Source organism: Lacerta agilis, chromosome 1 (assembly GCF_009819535.1).
Source record: "Lacerta agilis isolate rLacAgi1 chromosome 1, rLacAgi1.pri, whole genome shotgun sequence".
Classification (NCBI taxonomy): Eukaryota; Metazoa; Chordata; class Lepidosauria; order Squamata; family Lacertidae; genus Lacerta; species Lacerta agilis.
In genome coordinates this window covers 13,974,549-13,991,478 of record NC_046312.1, presented here as the reverse complement: position 1 = coordinate 13,991,478, position 16,930 = coordinate 13,974,549, and the positions used below count along the sequence as shown (strand labels likewise).

At 45.1% G+C, this 16,930-nt stretch overlaps 1 protein-coding gene across 1 annotated transcript in view; it reads left to right on the top strand.

Annotated features, from left to right (window-relative positions):
• The window catches only part of LBHD2 (LBH domain containing 2), a 55,634-nt gene extending 40,126 nt beyond the window's left edge, over positions 1–15,508 (top strand). Inside the window, exons 2-4 of the mRNA XM_033139183.1 lie at positions 7,608–7,695; positions 11,561–11,750; positions 15,132–15,508. Of these exons, the coding sequence (XP_032995074.1) occupies positions 7,609–7,695; positions 11,561–11,750; positions 15,132–15,202 (348 nt within the window). The 5' untranslated portion in view covers position 7,608 and the 3' untranslated portion in view covers positions 15,203–15,508. The remainder of the gene's footprint in view (positions 1–7,607; positions 7,696–11,560; positions 11,751–15,131) is intronic.
• The last annotated feature ends 1,422 nt before the right edge of the window (positions 15,509–16,930 follow it).

Sequence of the window (16,930 nt, the reverse complement as noted above, 5' to 3'; positions counted from 1 at the left end):
TTGGCTTAGTCTGCTGTGCAAACCAAACCACTGACAGAGTGGCTCTTCAGGACTGACCCTGTGACCTTGTGCAGGCAAAGTTGCTTCCAGAAATGCCATCATATTTTAAATCTTTGCTTTCCATGTGCAGGTGGGGCTCTTGCTTGCCAGAATTCAATCCTGGGCCCTGATTTTGAAAGCCATCCTTGCAACATGTTACCGGTAAAAAGATGACAAAGGAAAGACGTCTGTTGCACATCTGTGGAGTGGCATTTGTCACTGTGGAGTCGCTACAGGTCCACCCCTGACATTGGGTGGCGCTGTGGTCTAATCCACTGAGCTTCTTGGGCTTGCCAATCGGAAGGTCAGCGGTTTGAATCCGCACGACGGAGCACCCGTTGCTCTGTCCCAGCTCCTGCCAACCTAGCAGTTCGAAAGCACACCAGTGCAAGTTGATAAATAGGTACCGCTGTGGTGGGAAGGTAAATGGCATTTCCGTGCGCTCTTTTTTCTGACACGGTTGCACCACATGCAATTTAGTCATGCTGGCCACATGACCCGGAAAGCTGTCTGTGGACAAACGCCGGCTCCCTCGGCCTGAAAGTGAGATGAGCGGTGCAATCCCATAGTTACCTTTCACTGGACTTAACCATCCAGGGGTCCTTTACCTTACCTTACCTTTACCCCTGACATCAGTGTTCAGGAACACCAGCACCTTACATATTTAAATCATTTATTTATTTATTTATTTATTTATTTATTTTAAAATCTTTGGTTTTAGAAATTCAGCCCTCTCATTACTACAGTCTGGTATGCACACCACATTTCTCTGCTCCTGAAGCAATTAAATTATCCCTGCCAATGTTTCCCACCAAGCCGCAGTGCCAAGTTGCAACAATCTGTATTTCCTGGAGACCACACTAGCCAGAAACCGCCAGCTCCTAAGCATCCTGTGCTCCTCATTTTTTATTCTGCCAGTTGCCCGAGAGCTTTCACCCCATCGCTTCCTTGTGGACTATAAGGGAGGCGTCCTATGGTTTGACCTCAGTCTAGGACAGTGGCTTCAGGCCCTGCATGCCTCCCCATCCTCAGGGATTTTGAACCTCCTGGTGACTGACAGTCAACTATAAAGAATTCTTAGCATGCCCGGAGCCCATTTGTTATCTTGCAACTGCATGGATGGGCAGCTGCAATTCCTCCCCATTAGCCGTATTTCTGCAGAGTATTTTTCAGGAGATACCTCGATATTTAAGCCTCACTGCTCCTGCAGACGGCATTATCTGCTCCCCTGCTCCTTGCCCACCTCACCTCTTCCCTTGGGCAAGCACTTCTGTGTGGAGTTCGTGAGCCGTTTTTAATTCCTCCTAGCTCAAACCTGATCCTCTGCCATGTATCTGGTTTTCTGTTCCTTTTTTTCTGGAACAGCATAAAGTATAACCCGTCCTGCCATCTTGCGCCACAAAATTCCCCCTTTACGTGCAATGGAAGCAGGGGAGAGAGACGAGAACGGTCTAATTTCATCAGCATAGAAGCTGATTCATTCAGGCATCTGTTGTGGCTGTGGCATGCAACATTCTCCGCTTTCCCCCTCCCAGACAGAGCCATTTGTCTTTCCTAAATCTGGGTATGTCTGCAGCAGCTGTTTCTTAAGGGATGGGTCCCGTGGTGAGCAGCTGGGATGCCAGTAGCATTTCATTACAGGTTGTGGCCCCGATCTGATCTGCTTGTGAGGTTTTTTGCCCTTGGAAAGGTAGTGCCTCCTCCTTAAAGCAGTACTAACTTACTCCCAGTGCCATTGCCCCTTGTCACAGTGTCCCAGACAACTGAACGCAGTTCACCAGCGATGTATTTCTGCCACCCCTTCCTCCTCCTCCTCCTTCTCTTTTTTTTTGGGGGGGGCAGGGTGCGGGCCCTTTCATTTCTGCTGTCTCTTGATACTTGGCAACACAGGAGACTTTTCAAGACACGAGATCATACATTGCAGATAGGCTGCATCTGGCTTAGAGGTTCGTGGATGTTTTTAGGCCTGTGTTAAACATGGTACAGGCGATTCTCCACTTACGCTTGCTAGACTCACACGACATAGCACATATGCACGGCAATGGGAAATAATTAAACCCGGAAATGGTGGGAGAGAGCTGGACGGTCCTCGTGGCTTGCAAGGAGACCATCCTAAGGGCCGGAAGAGGACATCAATGAGGCTGGAGACTGGAGGTGCAGCAAGTTTTGTTTCAGCTGCTCAGCCTCCCCGCCTAACAGCTGACATGTGTGGTAGTGCAGTGGCAGCAGCAGCTTTCCTGCCTGTCCTCCAGCCTCCTGCCAGCCCCAGAGCTTTAATTCTAGTTATGAATATTTTTGGACACAGTATTTTTGGTCTGGATTGGAGAGTGTGTGGCAGGGAGGGTCTTTAGAGCAGTGTTTCTCAAGCAGGAGTCATATGGCCCCCTGGGAGCTCCCAGGTTATTCTAAGGGGGCACAGGTGAAAATTGTGTAAATGGGGGCCCATGGCATGTGATTAGGGGGCCACAGACTAGAGGAAAGTGAGAAGTGAAGAAAAGAGAGAAGTGACCAAGAAAAGAAAACATTCATGGCATTTCATATTTCATATTTGGGAGAATGTGAATTTTCAGTCATGTGAATTTATTTATTCAACCTAATATGGAATCGCCTTAACATAATGAACAGAGGTGATCTCAGCAATAGAACCAGATATAAAAAAGTTTGTTTCTGGTCATCAAGCAGAAGGGTCACATTGATTGAGAAATACTTAAAGTATAAATTTTTATGTCTTTTGTATAAATTATAAAATAAATAAATAAAACATGTTCTATTTACAAACAAAACATTTAAATAGATACCTTTCTGCTGGTAGGATGAGGGGGGCCACAGGAAGGAAACAAGGTCAGAAAAAGTTTGAGAAACACTTGTTTAGAGGGTGCTCCACACTGTGTGTTATTTCACTTATACGCACGGCCCCCCGAAACGTAACCCCTGTGCTCCAATTGGGGGTACTACCATTGCTCAGTGGCAGGACACTTGCTTTAGATGTAGACGGTCCCAGGTTCAGATTCAGCCTTGGGCATCTTCAACTAAAAGAGCTGAGTTATAGGAGATCTGGAAAAGCCCTCTTGTCCGTGTACATTACAGTAGTCTTAACTGTGAAGCTACCAATGGGTGACCATCTGTCATGGATGCTTTAGCTGAGATGCCTGCATTGCAAGTGGTTGTACTAGATGGCCCTTGGGGGTCCCTTCCAACTCTACAATTCTATGATTCTATAATACATGGCCCTCTCCCTGCCCAGAAATCATTGTAGTTGGTTGAAGTTGGCAATTGGTGCTCTGAGGTCACCTGGGCTTGTAATGACGGTTAAGGATCTCGGATCACACCAAATGATACACCTGCTCCTTTACAGGCAGCTCAGCCCCATCCAGAACTAGTGTACAATCCAGTTCCCAGACCTGGGAATTGAATATCCATAGCAGGCATAGGCAAAAAATCTGGGCCCTCCAGATTTTTGGGGACTACAATTCCCATCATCCCTGACCACTGGTCCTGTTAGCTAGGGATGATGGGAGTTGTAGTCCCCAAACATCTGGAGGGCCCAGTTTGCCTATGCCTGATCCATAGGGTCTCTCTCGTATGATCAGGATTTCGGCCCAGTTTATTAGCCCGTATCAGACCTATGATTGCATCCAGGCACCAGCTTAGGACATGCACACAGCATCTCTTGATTCAGATGTTACAGAGAAGTGGAGCTGGGTATCATTAGCATCCTGCTGACACCTTGCCCCAAATCTCCTAATGATATTCTTCACAGAGTCCATGGCAATGAACTGGATGCATATCAACATGGTGAGCAGCCCGCGAGGCTTGACAGTAATTATTATTTGTCCTGAAAACATTTACCTTCGGAATCAAAATTATTTTTCCCCCCACACTAGAATCTCACCAGTGCAGAGTATTGCTCAGGAGAGTGGGCGGAGGGTGGGAGTAAAAATCCTGGGGCTTGGTAACTCTATGATTACAGATACACATGAACGCCTGCTCTTTTGGTGCTGAATGAGGGACAACTTGAGGGTTTTGGTAGGGCAGGGCAGGAGGGGGAATGAATCTGGCCAAAGGGCCAGGTAGCTATCTCCCCCACACACCTTGTGGGCCGCATTTGACAGGCGGGTGGAGTCAGACACCTGTCATAGTGTGATTTATTTTAATTTTTATTGTTTGCCCACACGTGTCTTCAGAAGGCCCTTTCAAAGCTCTTCTCCTGCCCAGCATTTTGCTTAGGCCTTTTCAGGCACCACCAACCAGCTGTTCACCAGTGCCGGCAAAATGCCTTTCAGCTGAGTCAGATTTTTACCTGCCCTACACTGGAGGCCATGCAGCAGCAGCTCCTGGCCACAATGACTGTGTTCTACCTCTGCCGCCAGAGACATTATGCCTCTGAATACCAGTTGTTGGAAACAAGAGGCGGATTTAGGACAGGGCACAGGGCACCAAGCAGAGAGGGCACCTTCCTGCCTGCCTGCTTCCCAAAGCCTAGTAAGTGCTTGCTTTGGGAAGGAGTCGTGAGGGCTCTGGCGGGGTCCTGACTGCGTGCTCAGCTTTGGAAAGAAGACTAGAGGGCTCTTGGACCCTCCCAGAGCCTTGTGCCTCCTTCCCCAAGCCTGGCACCTTGCTTACCCGGCTTTGGGAGACTTAGGCGGTGTCAAATTTTGGCCTTGCACAGGGTGCCATATTACCAAGGTACACCGCTGCTGGAAATCACAGGAGGGGAGAATCGCTCTTGTGCTCAAGTCCTGCTAGTGGGTTTCCCACAGGCATCTGGTAGGCCACCGTGAGAACAGGATGCTGGGTGGGCCATTGGCCTGATCCAGCGGGCTCTTCTTAAGTTCTTATGGTGTAGGGCAGGTGGGTGTTTGAATTGGCCAAAGTGGCCTGGCAGGCCAAATGGAGAGCCCACAGAGCAGAGGTTCTCCACCTCTGGCGTAGGGGGAATGGTTGTCCTGCCATCTGGTTGTCCTCTGCTCCTGAGGTTCAGCTACAGCAAGGGAACTTCTGATTTATTTATTTTTATTTTAATATTTTTATTAATATTTTGTTAAGAGAATTTCATTTGTGAGAAGACAGAGTGAGAAAAAGAAGGGGGGGAAGTGAGTGATAATGAAAAAAGAAACAATAGTGTTACATTACCATACGTTAATATACAGATATGTACGGGTGAAACTCGAAAAATTAGAATATTGTGGGAAAGTCCATTTATGTAAGCAATTGTTTTCATTAGCTACTGGAGTTTAATATATGAGATAGACTCATGACATGCAAAGCGAGATATGTCAAGCCTTTGCTTGTCATAATTGTGATGATTATGGCGTACAGCTGATGAAAACCTCAAAGTTGAAATTGTTAATATGGGGTTCTCATCAGCTGTACGCCATAAACATCACAATTACAACAAATAAAGGCTTGACATGTCTCGCTTTGCATGTCATGAGTCTATCTCATATGTTAGTTTCACCCTTTAAGTTGAATTACTGAAAGAAATGAACCTTTCCACGATATCCATCATTCAGCCCGGACACTGAGATCCAGCACCGAGGGCCTTCTGTCAGTTCCCTCACTGCGAGAAGCAAAACTACAGGGAACCAGGCAGAGGGCCTTCTCGGTAGTGGCGCCCACCCTGTGGAACGCCCTCCCATCAGAGGTCAAGGGAATAAACAACTACCTGACATTCAGAAAATACCTGAAGGCAGCCCTGTTTAGGGAAGTTTTTAAACTGTGATATTTTAAATATATTTTAATATTTGATGGAAGCCGCCCAGAGTGGCTGGGGAGACCCGGCCAGATGGGCGGGGTACAAATAATAAATTATTATTATTATTATTATTATTATTATTATTATTATTATTATTATTAGAGTTTCACCTGTATGTTCTTATTATACCAATACACAAATACTTTTCAATAACCTAATATATTCTGTGTCAACTCATTCCAAATAGCATTGTATTTATCCAAAGAAAGTCTGCATCTATAAGGTGTCTGCTGATTTGTTGCCAGTGTTGTTATGTCACCCCGTTAGGGTGCGTAAAACCCATTTTCGCTGTCCTGTTGTCAATTTCCATACAATGGGTATATAGTTCAAGAGCGAATTCACCTCTGAAAATCTTACAAGTGTCTGGCACTTTCTCCCAAAACTTACGGTAGTAGGTATGGGGCAGAGTAAAAGCACGTGTTTCAAAGAAGCATTGTCCATGTAACTTCAATCTGTTTCCTAGCGTAAGAGTTGACAGCTGCTTTCCCCTGGGGGGTCATCTGTCGGGGCCATGTATTGGTGGTGGATAGGGCTGAAGCCAAATGTCGGTGGAGGAGTTGAAAAAGGCTGGTGAGGAAAAAGGGCCCTAATAATGTGGGTGAAGATAACAATATGTTTGGCGTGGTAAGGCAGAACATTGCCTATCAGCAACACTACTAAAATATTTTTTTATAGACTTGACCTTGACTCAGATTAAGTCCACACCGACTGTGTACAATTGTCCTTAGCGTAGAATTCACGTCTCGCTGAGGTCATTACCGCTTTCTGGAAGGGTGCCAGAGCAGGTGGGGAAGGAGACAGGTGTTGGCAAACATAACCCCAAATAAATGTGTTCCCTTGTAATGAAGTGGATGAGGCCGAGGGGGGAGAACTGACAGTTCACCTGTTTCATAAAACGATTGCTCCAGGCTGTTCCGTTGGGCAGAACCTCAAAACACCCTAGAATAGCATCAGCGTGCCTGTGAATTCCAAGCATACCTCATAAGGGTAGGATTCTTAAAGAGCTTTGCATAACAGAACCCAGACAGAGGAGCACTCATCTGGCAGAGCTGTGAGCAGGGCGGTTCAATTGCATTTCTGCGAGGTATTCTGTGCTGAGCAGTTCCCCCACAGTTCCATTAAATGGATCTACAGTTATTATTATTATGTTGTTGTTGTTGTTGCTGATTGATTGATTGATTGATTGCCCACTCTTTGCCCCGAGATCTACGGGTGGGACACAACCATTGAACGTACAACATTACAAACAGTTTAAAACAAATTATAGCCTCAAGAATAGAGTAGCGTCTAAAAATATGCACCTCAAGTGTCAAAGGTTACTTCACTTGTGTAGTGTAAATATAGATATATAAATTCTAAAGGGGCACAGAGATTTATAATGTATGTGTATATCGGGGTAGGAAATTCAGCTCAGTTCTTATTTTAATGCGAACCTATCAGTTTCACAGTTCCTGAAATATTCACCTCGCCGAATTTTGCAAAAATAAAATAAAATAAGGCAGACAAAAAACGTTTACAAAAAAGTATATACATGGGGAAATTTTGCATATAGCATTACGATGCATTAGGTGCAAGTACTTGTAAATATGTGTAAAATTGGGGAGAGCTAGATAACAAAATGTGCAAAAGCAATTATTTTTTGTGAGTTGTTGGGGTTTTTTTATAATGGAAAATGATGTAGAAATGTGGCAAACGGAACTTGAGACTGGAAAAATGAGAGGAGGAAAGAAACCAGCGTTGACACATTTGGCTATCCCTCGATGTAGATTTTTAAATTGTGTATGGAATTCATCCAAACCTCTCCTAATTGCAGCATGACGGAGGTGATGAACACACGCGAACCTGTTATGGAGGAATTTACCTTGAGCCAGCCTGAGGAAGAAGGAGGCACCTCCAGCCAGGTAAATGTAGGCAAATTACACACCATGCTGCTACAGCCAACTAATTTTATCTATTTAATGTTTGTCAAAAGTATTTAGCTTCCTGGAGCCACTGAGAAGGACACGCTACAGGTACACCGTATATATAAATAGAATTTTTTTTTTTAAAAAAAAACATTTTGTAAGGAGTAGGAGCCTGGCTTTCTTCTTTCTTTCTTTCTCTTGGTGTTCCTTTGAAGCCTGGGGTGAAATTCATGTCGGCTTCAATGGCAGCTAACAATGTTTCATCATAGCCCAGGCAGAGCAGTCAGGTGTGCAGCCACTTGAACGTCAGTTCATCATCAGTTAAGTGCATAAAACCGAAAAGGTATATCCAGGATCTACAGCAGGGATGGGGAACCTGTGGCCTTTCAGATGTTGGACTCCAACTCCCATCAACCTCTTTCAGTGCGGTCAATGGTCAGGGATGATGGGAATCATAGTCCAGAACATCTGGAGGGCCGCAGGTTACCCAGTCCTGATTTATGCATTGGAACGGTCAACACTTGGAATGGGTACCCGGTTCTGGCTGCAGCGATTTTGGACAGCTGTTTTTGGACCTCTGCTTTAGAGACTGGAGAGCTGCTCTCTGTCCTGGCTGGCGTCCATTTACAGGGGATTAACATGCAAGAGAATAAGGTGAGAATGATGCCGTCAGGAGCAATCCATAGGCACCCCAAGGTGTTCCCCAAATGGACTTTTTTCAGACTGAGTTAATAACCACAGAGGTTTAGTAGGCCAGGCTTTTACCTGAGTTGAGACCTCAAGTTTTCCCCAGGACCTAACAGTAGTAATTCAATCAACTTTTGCAGCTTGGTTTTAAAGCATCCACGGTTAAGTCAAATCCTACTCAGGGGTAAGCTGCATTGTGTTCAGTAGGACATACCTTTAGGCAAGTGTGGATAGGATTGCAATCTTAATGTCTTTAAAATGACATACAGTTCTTTAGAATAATTTGCACCTTTATGGCACCCTTCATCAACCTGTTGTTCTCTAGATGTTTTGGACTACATCAGCCACAGCCAGTGCATGTTCAATAAACAAATGAATAAATAAGGATCCTCGTTTGGAACTCATCCTTGTCCCCAGTGTAAATCCTATTATACACAGAGGAACTTACACCAAAGTAAATGCATGTAGAATTGCACTGTTACCATGCTAAGCATGTCTCCTCAGAAGCTAAGACCAACTGAGTGTAGAGCATTGCAGTTCTTAGAGATTTAAGTTTTTAATTAATTTGGGGTTTGGAACAAGGTATGAGCGCTTCTTACTCAGATGTTGCCACAGATCTGGATAGCATATTTTGGGGGAATTATGTCTGATGCTAGAATATCACATGTTTCTTCATGCCTCTGATATTACTGGTAACAATTCCTATGCCTACTGTGTGAATTCTTCTCAGTATGTGTTAGTTATAGTAAATGTCAGAACTTGGATTGTGGTTTATATTTACTGGTAATTCTTAAGAGTTTAGGCGGCCTACTGGGAATTGTCATGAATGTATTGAGGTTTAACATTTACGCCCATGGTGCGTGGCAAATTTCTTCTGCCGGCAAATGATGAGAATGGAGATGGCATTTTGCTGAGAGCTGTCAGGAGGACTTGAAATTTACTGATAGACCTTCAAATATTTCTGACCAGTTCCTCCAGACCTCGGAAGAAACTCAAGAACTACAAGTAAATGTCACAATCCACCGAGTTTCTGGAACTTAGTGCAACAGAACATGTACACCCACACAGACATATTAACTTACTAAGTGTTTTTCTTCTTCTCACGGTACTCTCCTTCAGTGGTACTTGGGCATAGAGGACTCATGCTGCAGTCCTTCACAACAGAATGAGCTTTTATCATTTTGAGTGTTACACTTAAAAAAAGGAGGGGGGATTCGTGCTAACTGCATAGGCAGCTCTGAGATTGAGAATAGCTACCACTGCCACTCAACAGGTGGTCAGGCAGGCAACACACAAGGCCAGAAATGTGCTCAAATGAATGAGGCATCTTTTCCCTCGCAGAGCTGCATTCATTCTCCTGAATAATAGGATCCCACAAGTGGCATTGACAGCACCAAGATGAATGAGAAAGTATATAATGGTGGTGGCCTGGGACAGAGTGTTGTCCTACTCGGGGTAGACCCCTCCTTGAGATCCGTGGACTTACATTAGTCATCAGATCGAATCAATGGATTCAACCATCCCTATTGATATTGATGGATCCATTCCAAGTATTTGCTACCTCCGCTGTCGGAATGCTGGCTTACAAGAGTCTTCTAGTTGGCCACTGTGAGAACTGGAATTGATGTTCCAGCAGGCTCTTCTTAAATTTCCAGTTATTTATTTATTTGGCTCACTGGCGATCCTCTCTGCACCTACCAAAATGTATTTGTTAATTGAGCATACACCGTGCTTTGGGTCGGGGGATTGTCACGCATTTTCACAGCGGGTTATTAAACACCAGTTGTTGTCGTTGTTTGCATTGCACCGTATTCTTCCCCAGAATGATGAGGCGTCGATAGCAACGCATCACAGCAAAGGGCTGTTGCCCCAAGAAACCATGAATAAATCATAACGCAGCACTGCTAGTAAAGCACAAAGGGTTGAAGATGAAGGTCTCGATTTAGTAGTGCAAACGTTGCCTTTTGTTACCAGAGACCGAGTGTGAATGTTAAACCTTTTTTTTCCTTTTCAATTGCCTCCATGGCAACCATGTCTGGTCGGCAACTACTTTAGCCAGCAGGCAACATGGAGGCTGTGGGCGGAGCGACCCCTGGCTCTCGTTCCAATAAGAATGGCTCCAAATCATTAATTTGCAGAGAGGCAGCCACAAGTGTGCAAGGAAGGTTTTCTTTAAAACTCGTTTTCTCAATGTTTCAAGCCGGCGTGTTCGTCCTTGAGTGAAAAGGACTCCACGTCCAAATTGAGAAAATAAACCTTTAGTAGTTAAATCCACCCTCCTCCAGATTACTCCCCAGTAAAATAACTTTCTCAACAAGGCATACAGCCACAGGAAGGCATTGCATTCAAACCTACTGGTCACGAAGAAGCTGCTCCTTCCACAAACATAATAGGTATTTATTTATTTTAAAAGTAGGTGTTGTTAGGGGACGTGGGTGGCGCTGTGGTCTAAACCACTGAGCCTAGGGCTTGCCAATCGGAAGGTCGGCGGTTCGAATCCCCGCAATAGGGTGAGCTCCCGTTGCTTGGTCCCAGCTCCTGCCCACCTAGCAGTTCGAAAGCACGTCAAAGTGCAAGTAGATAAATAGGTACCGCTCCGGCGGGAAGGTAAACGGCATTTCCATGCGCTGCTCTGGTTCGCCAGAAGCGGCTTAGTCATGCTGGCCACATGACTCGGAAGCTGTCTGCGGACAAACGCCGGCTCCCTTGGCCTATAGAGTGAGATGAGCACCGCAACCCCAGAGTCATTCACGACTGGACTTAACTGTCAGGAGTCCTTGACCTTTACCTTTAGGTGTTGTTAAGACCTTTCTTCTTTTTTTGAAATTTGGAAAATCAGCTTGTTAATGAATCTTTGCTTTTGTCTTTGAACATTCAAAATCTTTTTGGTGTGTGAAGCAGAAAGTGCAAATGGCTCTCAACTTCCACTAATTAATATGGAGCATGGTCCACAGAAAATTCTCCTCCATGCGTCTCCTTGAGCTGAACAGGAGCTGCACAAGAACAACCCCCTTGCTTTTGTGTAGCTCACGTTCATTTTCGTAGGGCATGTCCTGATGAATTCCCCAGCGGGTCGATGCACCCGAGAGCCAGACTTGTCTTCCCCTTGCTCTCTGTTGAGAAATGTCAAAAAATAATAAATAATGTAAAAAAATGAAATGAAATATCGCCTTAGGCTTTTCCAGAGGCACACGAGAAGTACCCCAAGCTGTCGAAAAGATTACCCTCCATTGTGGTAGAGCCATCCGAGACGGGGGATGTTGAAAGCGGAGAGCTTCGTTGGCCACCGGACGATCTGAAATCCATGGAGGACAAGAAGGCTCTCGCTGCACAGAGGGCTCAGCAGCAGAAAATGGATCTTGAAAGTATGGGTCATTTTCATTTAACCTCTACCAGGGGGTGGGAGAGGAGCCTGAAACGGCACTTTCAAAATGGCGGAAGGGTATGCCAGGCCTGTACAGTCATACCTCGTGTTGCGTATGCTCTGTGTTGCGTACGTTCGAGTTACGGACCTCCGCAACCCAGAAGTCCTCCTCGGAGCACTTCACGCATGCGCAGAAGCACAAAAACTCACGAACTTCCGGGTTGTTGTTTTTTTGTTCATTCACATTACATACAACCGGGTTACCTGGCGCAACCCGGAACAGATCGCGTACGTAACACGGAGTACCACTGTATACCAGCTCACGGTTGTGCAACATCTCCTGGAAAAGAATATGACAAGCTGGTGCCTCCTCATTGACTGTCCCAAAATACTGTCCCTAGTTGCTGCATTGATTAGTTGGCTGGTTGACTGTATTCATAGGTCACCTTTTATAGGGCAAAGCTTCTTTTTTCACCCTTCAGAGTACTGAAGTAATAAAGTAACATAGAGTCAGAGAGGATCACAAGGGTGATCTAGTCCAACCCTTTGCAATGTAGGAATCTTTTTGCCCAATGTGGGGCTCAAACCCACAACCCTGAGATTAAGAGTACCATGCTCTTGCTGACTGAGCTATCCCACTGTCCCGGGGCTGGTTCTTTCTTTGCCCCTCAGAGACACGAAGTGCCATGGAACTTGCTTTGCACCTCTGAGTCACGAAATGTTACGGAACCTCTTTTACTTCACCCTCAGAGGGCGACTGGAATTCATTCTTGCTCTTTCCTCGGGCGCGAGAGGCCCTGCTCCTCACCGGGGAGGAAGAAGAGCAACCCTCCTAGCTCCCCTCAGAATCCCACATGCCCCTTTGCCTCCGAAGCCACAGGGACTGTGTGTACAATTAGCCAATTTCCTAACATCCCTTCCCAGCTCTTTGAGAGCTGTGAGGCCTCCTGTCTTCCTTTCTGTGTCACCCTCCAAGCTGCTTATCTGAAGACCGTGGGCATGCAGAAGTGGTCTTCTCCAAGTTTCCCTACCTTCTTTTAGAGGCCCCCCTGCAGGGGCACCATCAGGGGGGGGGCAGGCCCCCCAATATTTCTAAGGAGAGGCCTGCCCCTCTGAAAAGGATACAGCAGGGTGAAGCATCTCTACCCTAGTGTGTTCCTTTGGCAATCGCCAGAGTGCTTTCCCATAAGGTTTTGTCGACTTCTGGCAACCATGCTGAGGTAGATTAACTGGTGCTCTGATGAAGGCCCCATCTGCACTCTATATCGTAAGGCGGTGTCACGCCACTTTAAACAGCCATGGCTTCCCACAGAGCTACAGTTTCCTGGGAAGAGGAATTCATCGTTGTGTTACAGCATGAGCAGAGTGCAGAAAGCTCCACACAGGACATTGCTTGTAGAAGAAAATATGCCAAATAGTTGAGTAAGGTCAGCAACAGTATATTTTACTGACAGGTAGTAGAAGAACAGGGATGCGGGTGAAGTTGTGGGTTAAACCACAGAGCCTAGGGCTCGCCGATCAGAAGGTCGGCGGTTCGAATCCCCGCGATGGGGAGAGCGCCTGTTGCTCGGACCCAGCTCCTGCCAACCTAGCAGTTCGAAAGCACGTCAAAGTGCAAGTAGATAAATAGGTACCGCTCCAGCGGGAAGGTAAACGGCGTTTCCATGTGCTGCTCTGGTTTGCCAGAAGCGGCTTAGTCATGCTTGCCACATGACCCAGAAGCTGTATGCCGGCTCCCACGGCCAATAAAGCAAGATGAGCACCGCAACCCCAGAGTCGTCCGTGACTGGACCTAATGGTCAGGGTTCCTTTTACCTTTACCTAGTAGAAGAACAGTTCTTTAGCATTCCTAGGGTCCTCAGAGGTTTCGATCGCTTGTGTAGTTAAACACATTCAGGACTGTAGTAGAAAGGGATCATACCTTGGTCTTCCTCTCCTTCCAGACTGGCAGCTTGCAGAATAAAGCAATGAAGTGTTTCCACCCTCCCAGCAACGATCCAACACAGGAAGGTTAGGTTCCAGCCTGCAGATTGTTGATAACACAAGACCACTTATACTCTCCTTAGCGCAGTTATTTGCCTCTGACACACCTCACAAGTTCCTTGAGCTTGTGACCTTGAGCTACAGGGGCAAGACAATAACTCTCATTTAACCATTTCTTGTCTTTTCTCTCTGCAAGGATGCGCTTATGCACCACACTGGCACATCAAGCCATTTTGGGAATTGCAATTCCACAAGGGGATTAGGGAGGTCTCCTAACAATGCTCAGTGCCGCTGACAAACGACACTTCCCAGGATTCCTTGGGGGAAGCCATGACTGTTTTAGAGTACTATGATGTTGATTTAAGTGTGTAGTGTGAATGAGGTCTCCTTATAAGACAGCTTTCTGTGTTCCTATGAAGAGGCTGAGAAAGGGGTAGATGGCATGAGTATTATTGTCCCTTTGGAGCTGTATCTTTGCAATTTTTTGTGGGAATGTTAAGGATAGTAGGAAAGAATATATTGAATAAGTATTATCCTTCCTTCACTCAAGCTAGTAAGTGATGTAGCAGAGCAGATTCCCCTCAATATAGCTGGAAGCCAGTTTGCAGATTCGTTTGAATCTCTTAGTTAAGATTATTTCCTGGTGTCCCCTTAATCCCTCTTAAAAGAATAAAGACACAAGCGTCTTTCTGAGTTAGGTAACAAAAAGTTTACTCACATTTCAGTTCACGATTTGATCCCTGAAAGGCAGGCTTTACTTAGTAGTTACACAATGAAACTGTGAGTTCATGTCATAGTGAGACTGAACTCATGTGCTGCTGGCTAAGAGCCAGCAGACAGCAAAATTGCATTCAGACAACAAAATGGCTGCAGGAGAGCAGCATGGCAGCAAAAGATAAGAACAAGAAAACAGCAGTATCAAGATGAACAAGAGACAAAACTGCAAGTGAGAAAATGGCTCTTTTATGGAGTCAGCCAGAGTCATGCCCATCTCCCAGATCATATGCAAGGGGAAGAAGCTCCAGACCAACAGAAAAGGAAGTTACACTGACTGGAGGTTCCCCTGTCTGTCCCCACTCTAGGGAGATAATGAATGTTGCATTTGACTGTACCAATGGATTACATCCCATACTTTTGTCCTTCCTGGGGGTGACACTTTATAGTTTACATTTTTTATACCCCCCCCCCTTTTTGTTGTTCATTGGCACTTTAAAAAAAATAAATTGATTAATTGCTTTAAAAAGAGAAAGGGGTAGATAAAGTCAAGGACTGGTATCTTGACAGTGCTTCAAGAGTGTTGATCTTAGCATGAAATAGGGACTGCTTCAAGCGGCTGAATGTTGCAGACGAGTGAAAGTTCATCTGAAACTAAACAGCCAGTAAATGTTTTCTCTTCCAGGTGCTTTGCCACATCAGGACATAGGAGGCAGTACAGAACCCGCTGAAACCAGAACTGAGGATGATGACTGAGCAACTTCATTCAGCGGGCCAGAAGTCGGAGATTTGGTGTGAACTTAATCGGAAAGCTAGCATATTCTAAAGACATGTCAGAGTGATCTCTTTAAAAAATTGCAAAAGGGTTTTGTTTTCCTTTTTTTTAAAAAAAAAATTAAGTTAGTATGTGACCAGGAATTGTTAGGCTTTAGAACTGTTCCTTTCAAAAAGTTTACCTTTTCAGGCTGGCGTTCATATCATTTAAATCTCCTTTTTGGAGGAAGCGGGTCGCATTGCGGAAATACATTCCAGTGATTATTAAAGTAAACATGAAACATGTAAGCTAAACATGAGCAAGCTGAATTTGTTGCAGTTAGCACTTTTAAATGAATTTGCCTTGTTCAAGTAAGGCTACGATCAGCAATCCGTGGCGACACAAAAAGGGTTTGCATGGCTACAGAACTCTTTAAATCTATTAAGCCTCTCTTCTCTTAGCCATTTAAAAACTAGCACTGTGATATTATGGATAATTGATGTAATATAATGGCAGCATTTGACTTTGTACCTTTTTTTTTGTATAGAGACATGAGCTTAACTTTTGAATCTGGGCTATATAGAATATTTAGGACTGCCTTTTAAGTGGCGCAGAACAGGGAAATATACTTAATCCCATTGCCCAATCTCTCTTTTTGTGTGCAAATCGAAATGAACCAGCCTTTTACTGACGCAGTGTATTTTAAAGAAAACGAAACAAAAGTTTAAGGAGTTATTTATCGATGTACGTTTACTAGGTGTTCACCAGTGCTTGTGAAATCGAATCAGTTCTGTGTTAGTTTGGTTGGCTGGGCTTTGCTTACAACTTGTGCAAACGATGCTCTCGTGGTCCAAATTCTGCCGTGGTGTAACTGAGCACCCCCCCCTGCAAAACAGGGGGAACAATTGCTGATATTTACATCAAGGTCGAATTTACTCCAGGGTGTTGATAGGAAATATTATTGCTATTTTTATGACATTTTAAATACACAAATACACACACACACACACACACACACACACACACACACACATTTATATAGTTATAGATATATACACCCTGCTGACTTTTTTACATACATTTTTGGGGTCTCAAGACTGGCTGGAACAGGTAAGGCGTGCATCTTTTGCCTAATTAGTACTGTCCCTCACACCATAATGTCTTATTTTGACTATTTAGTCTGCTGAGGGTTTTGTGCGTGTGTGTGGCCAGGTCTGAGGCGTTAGTACAGGGGTGGAAAACCTCAGGCCCCTGTCTCTGCTGCCCTCGGGAATCTCACTAGGCCACGCCCCTAACTCTACAGGCCACACCCCTCCCTGGCCTTGATCCGTGGCCTCCTCAAGTGCTTTTGCCTGGCTCGAACTGTGACAATGCCTCTTGCCTGCCTGCATGGAAGACAGAGAGCTGTGGCTGCAGGAACCTCTGACTTTTGTGTGTGGCTGGAATGTATTATTATTATTATTATTATCATTATTATTATTATTATTAATTCAATTTATACGCTGCCAAAGATCCCAGGGCGGTGTACAACATTAAGAAGACATTTTACAGAGCACAATAATGAAAACATAATAAAAAGCATAACAACAGACAGAATAATACTAAAACAGTCATAATTACAGTCCCCCCCTACCCCACAGCTTTAACAGCCCATAGATTATTCAGTGGGTAGAAAAGAATGTTTTTCCTGGCGCCTAAAGACATGTGATGATGGTGCCAGGCAGGCCTCT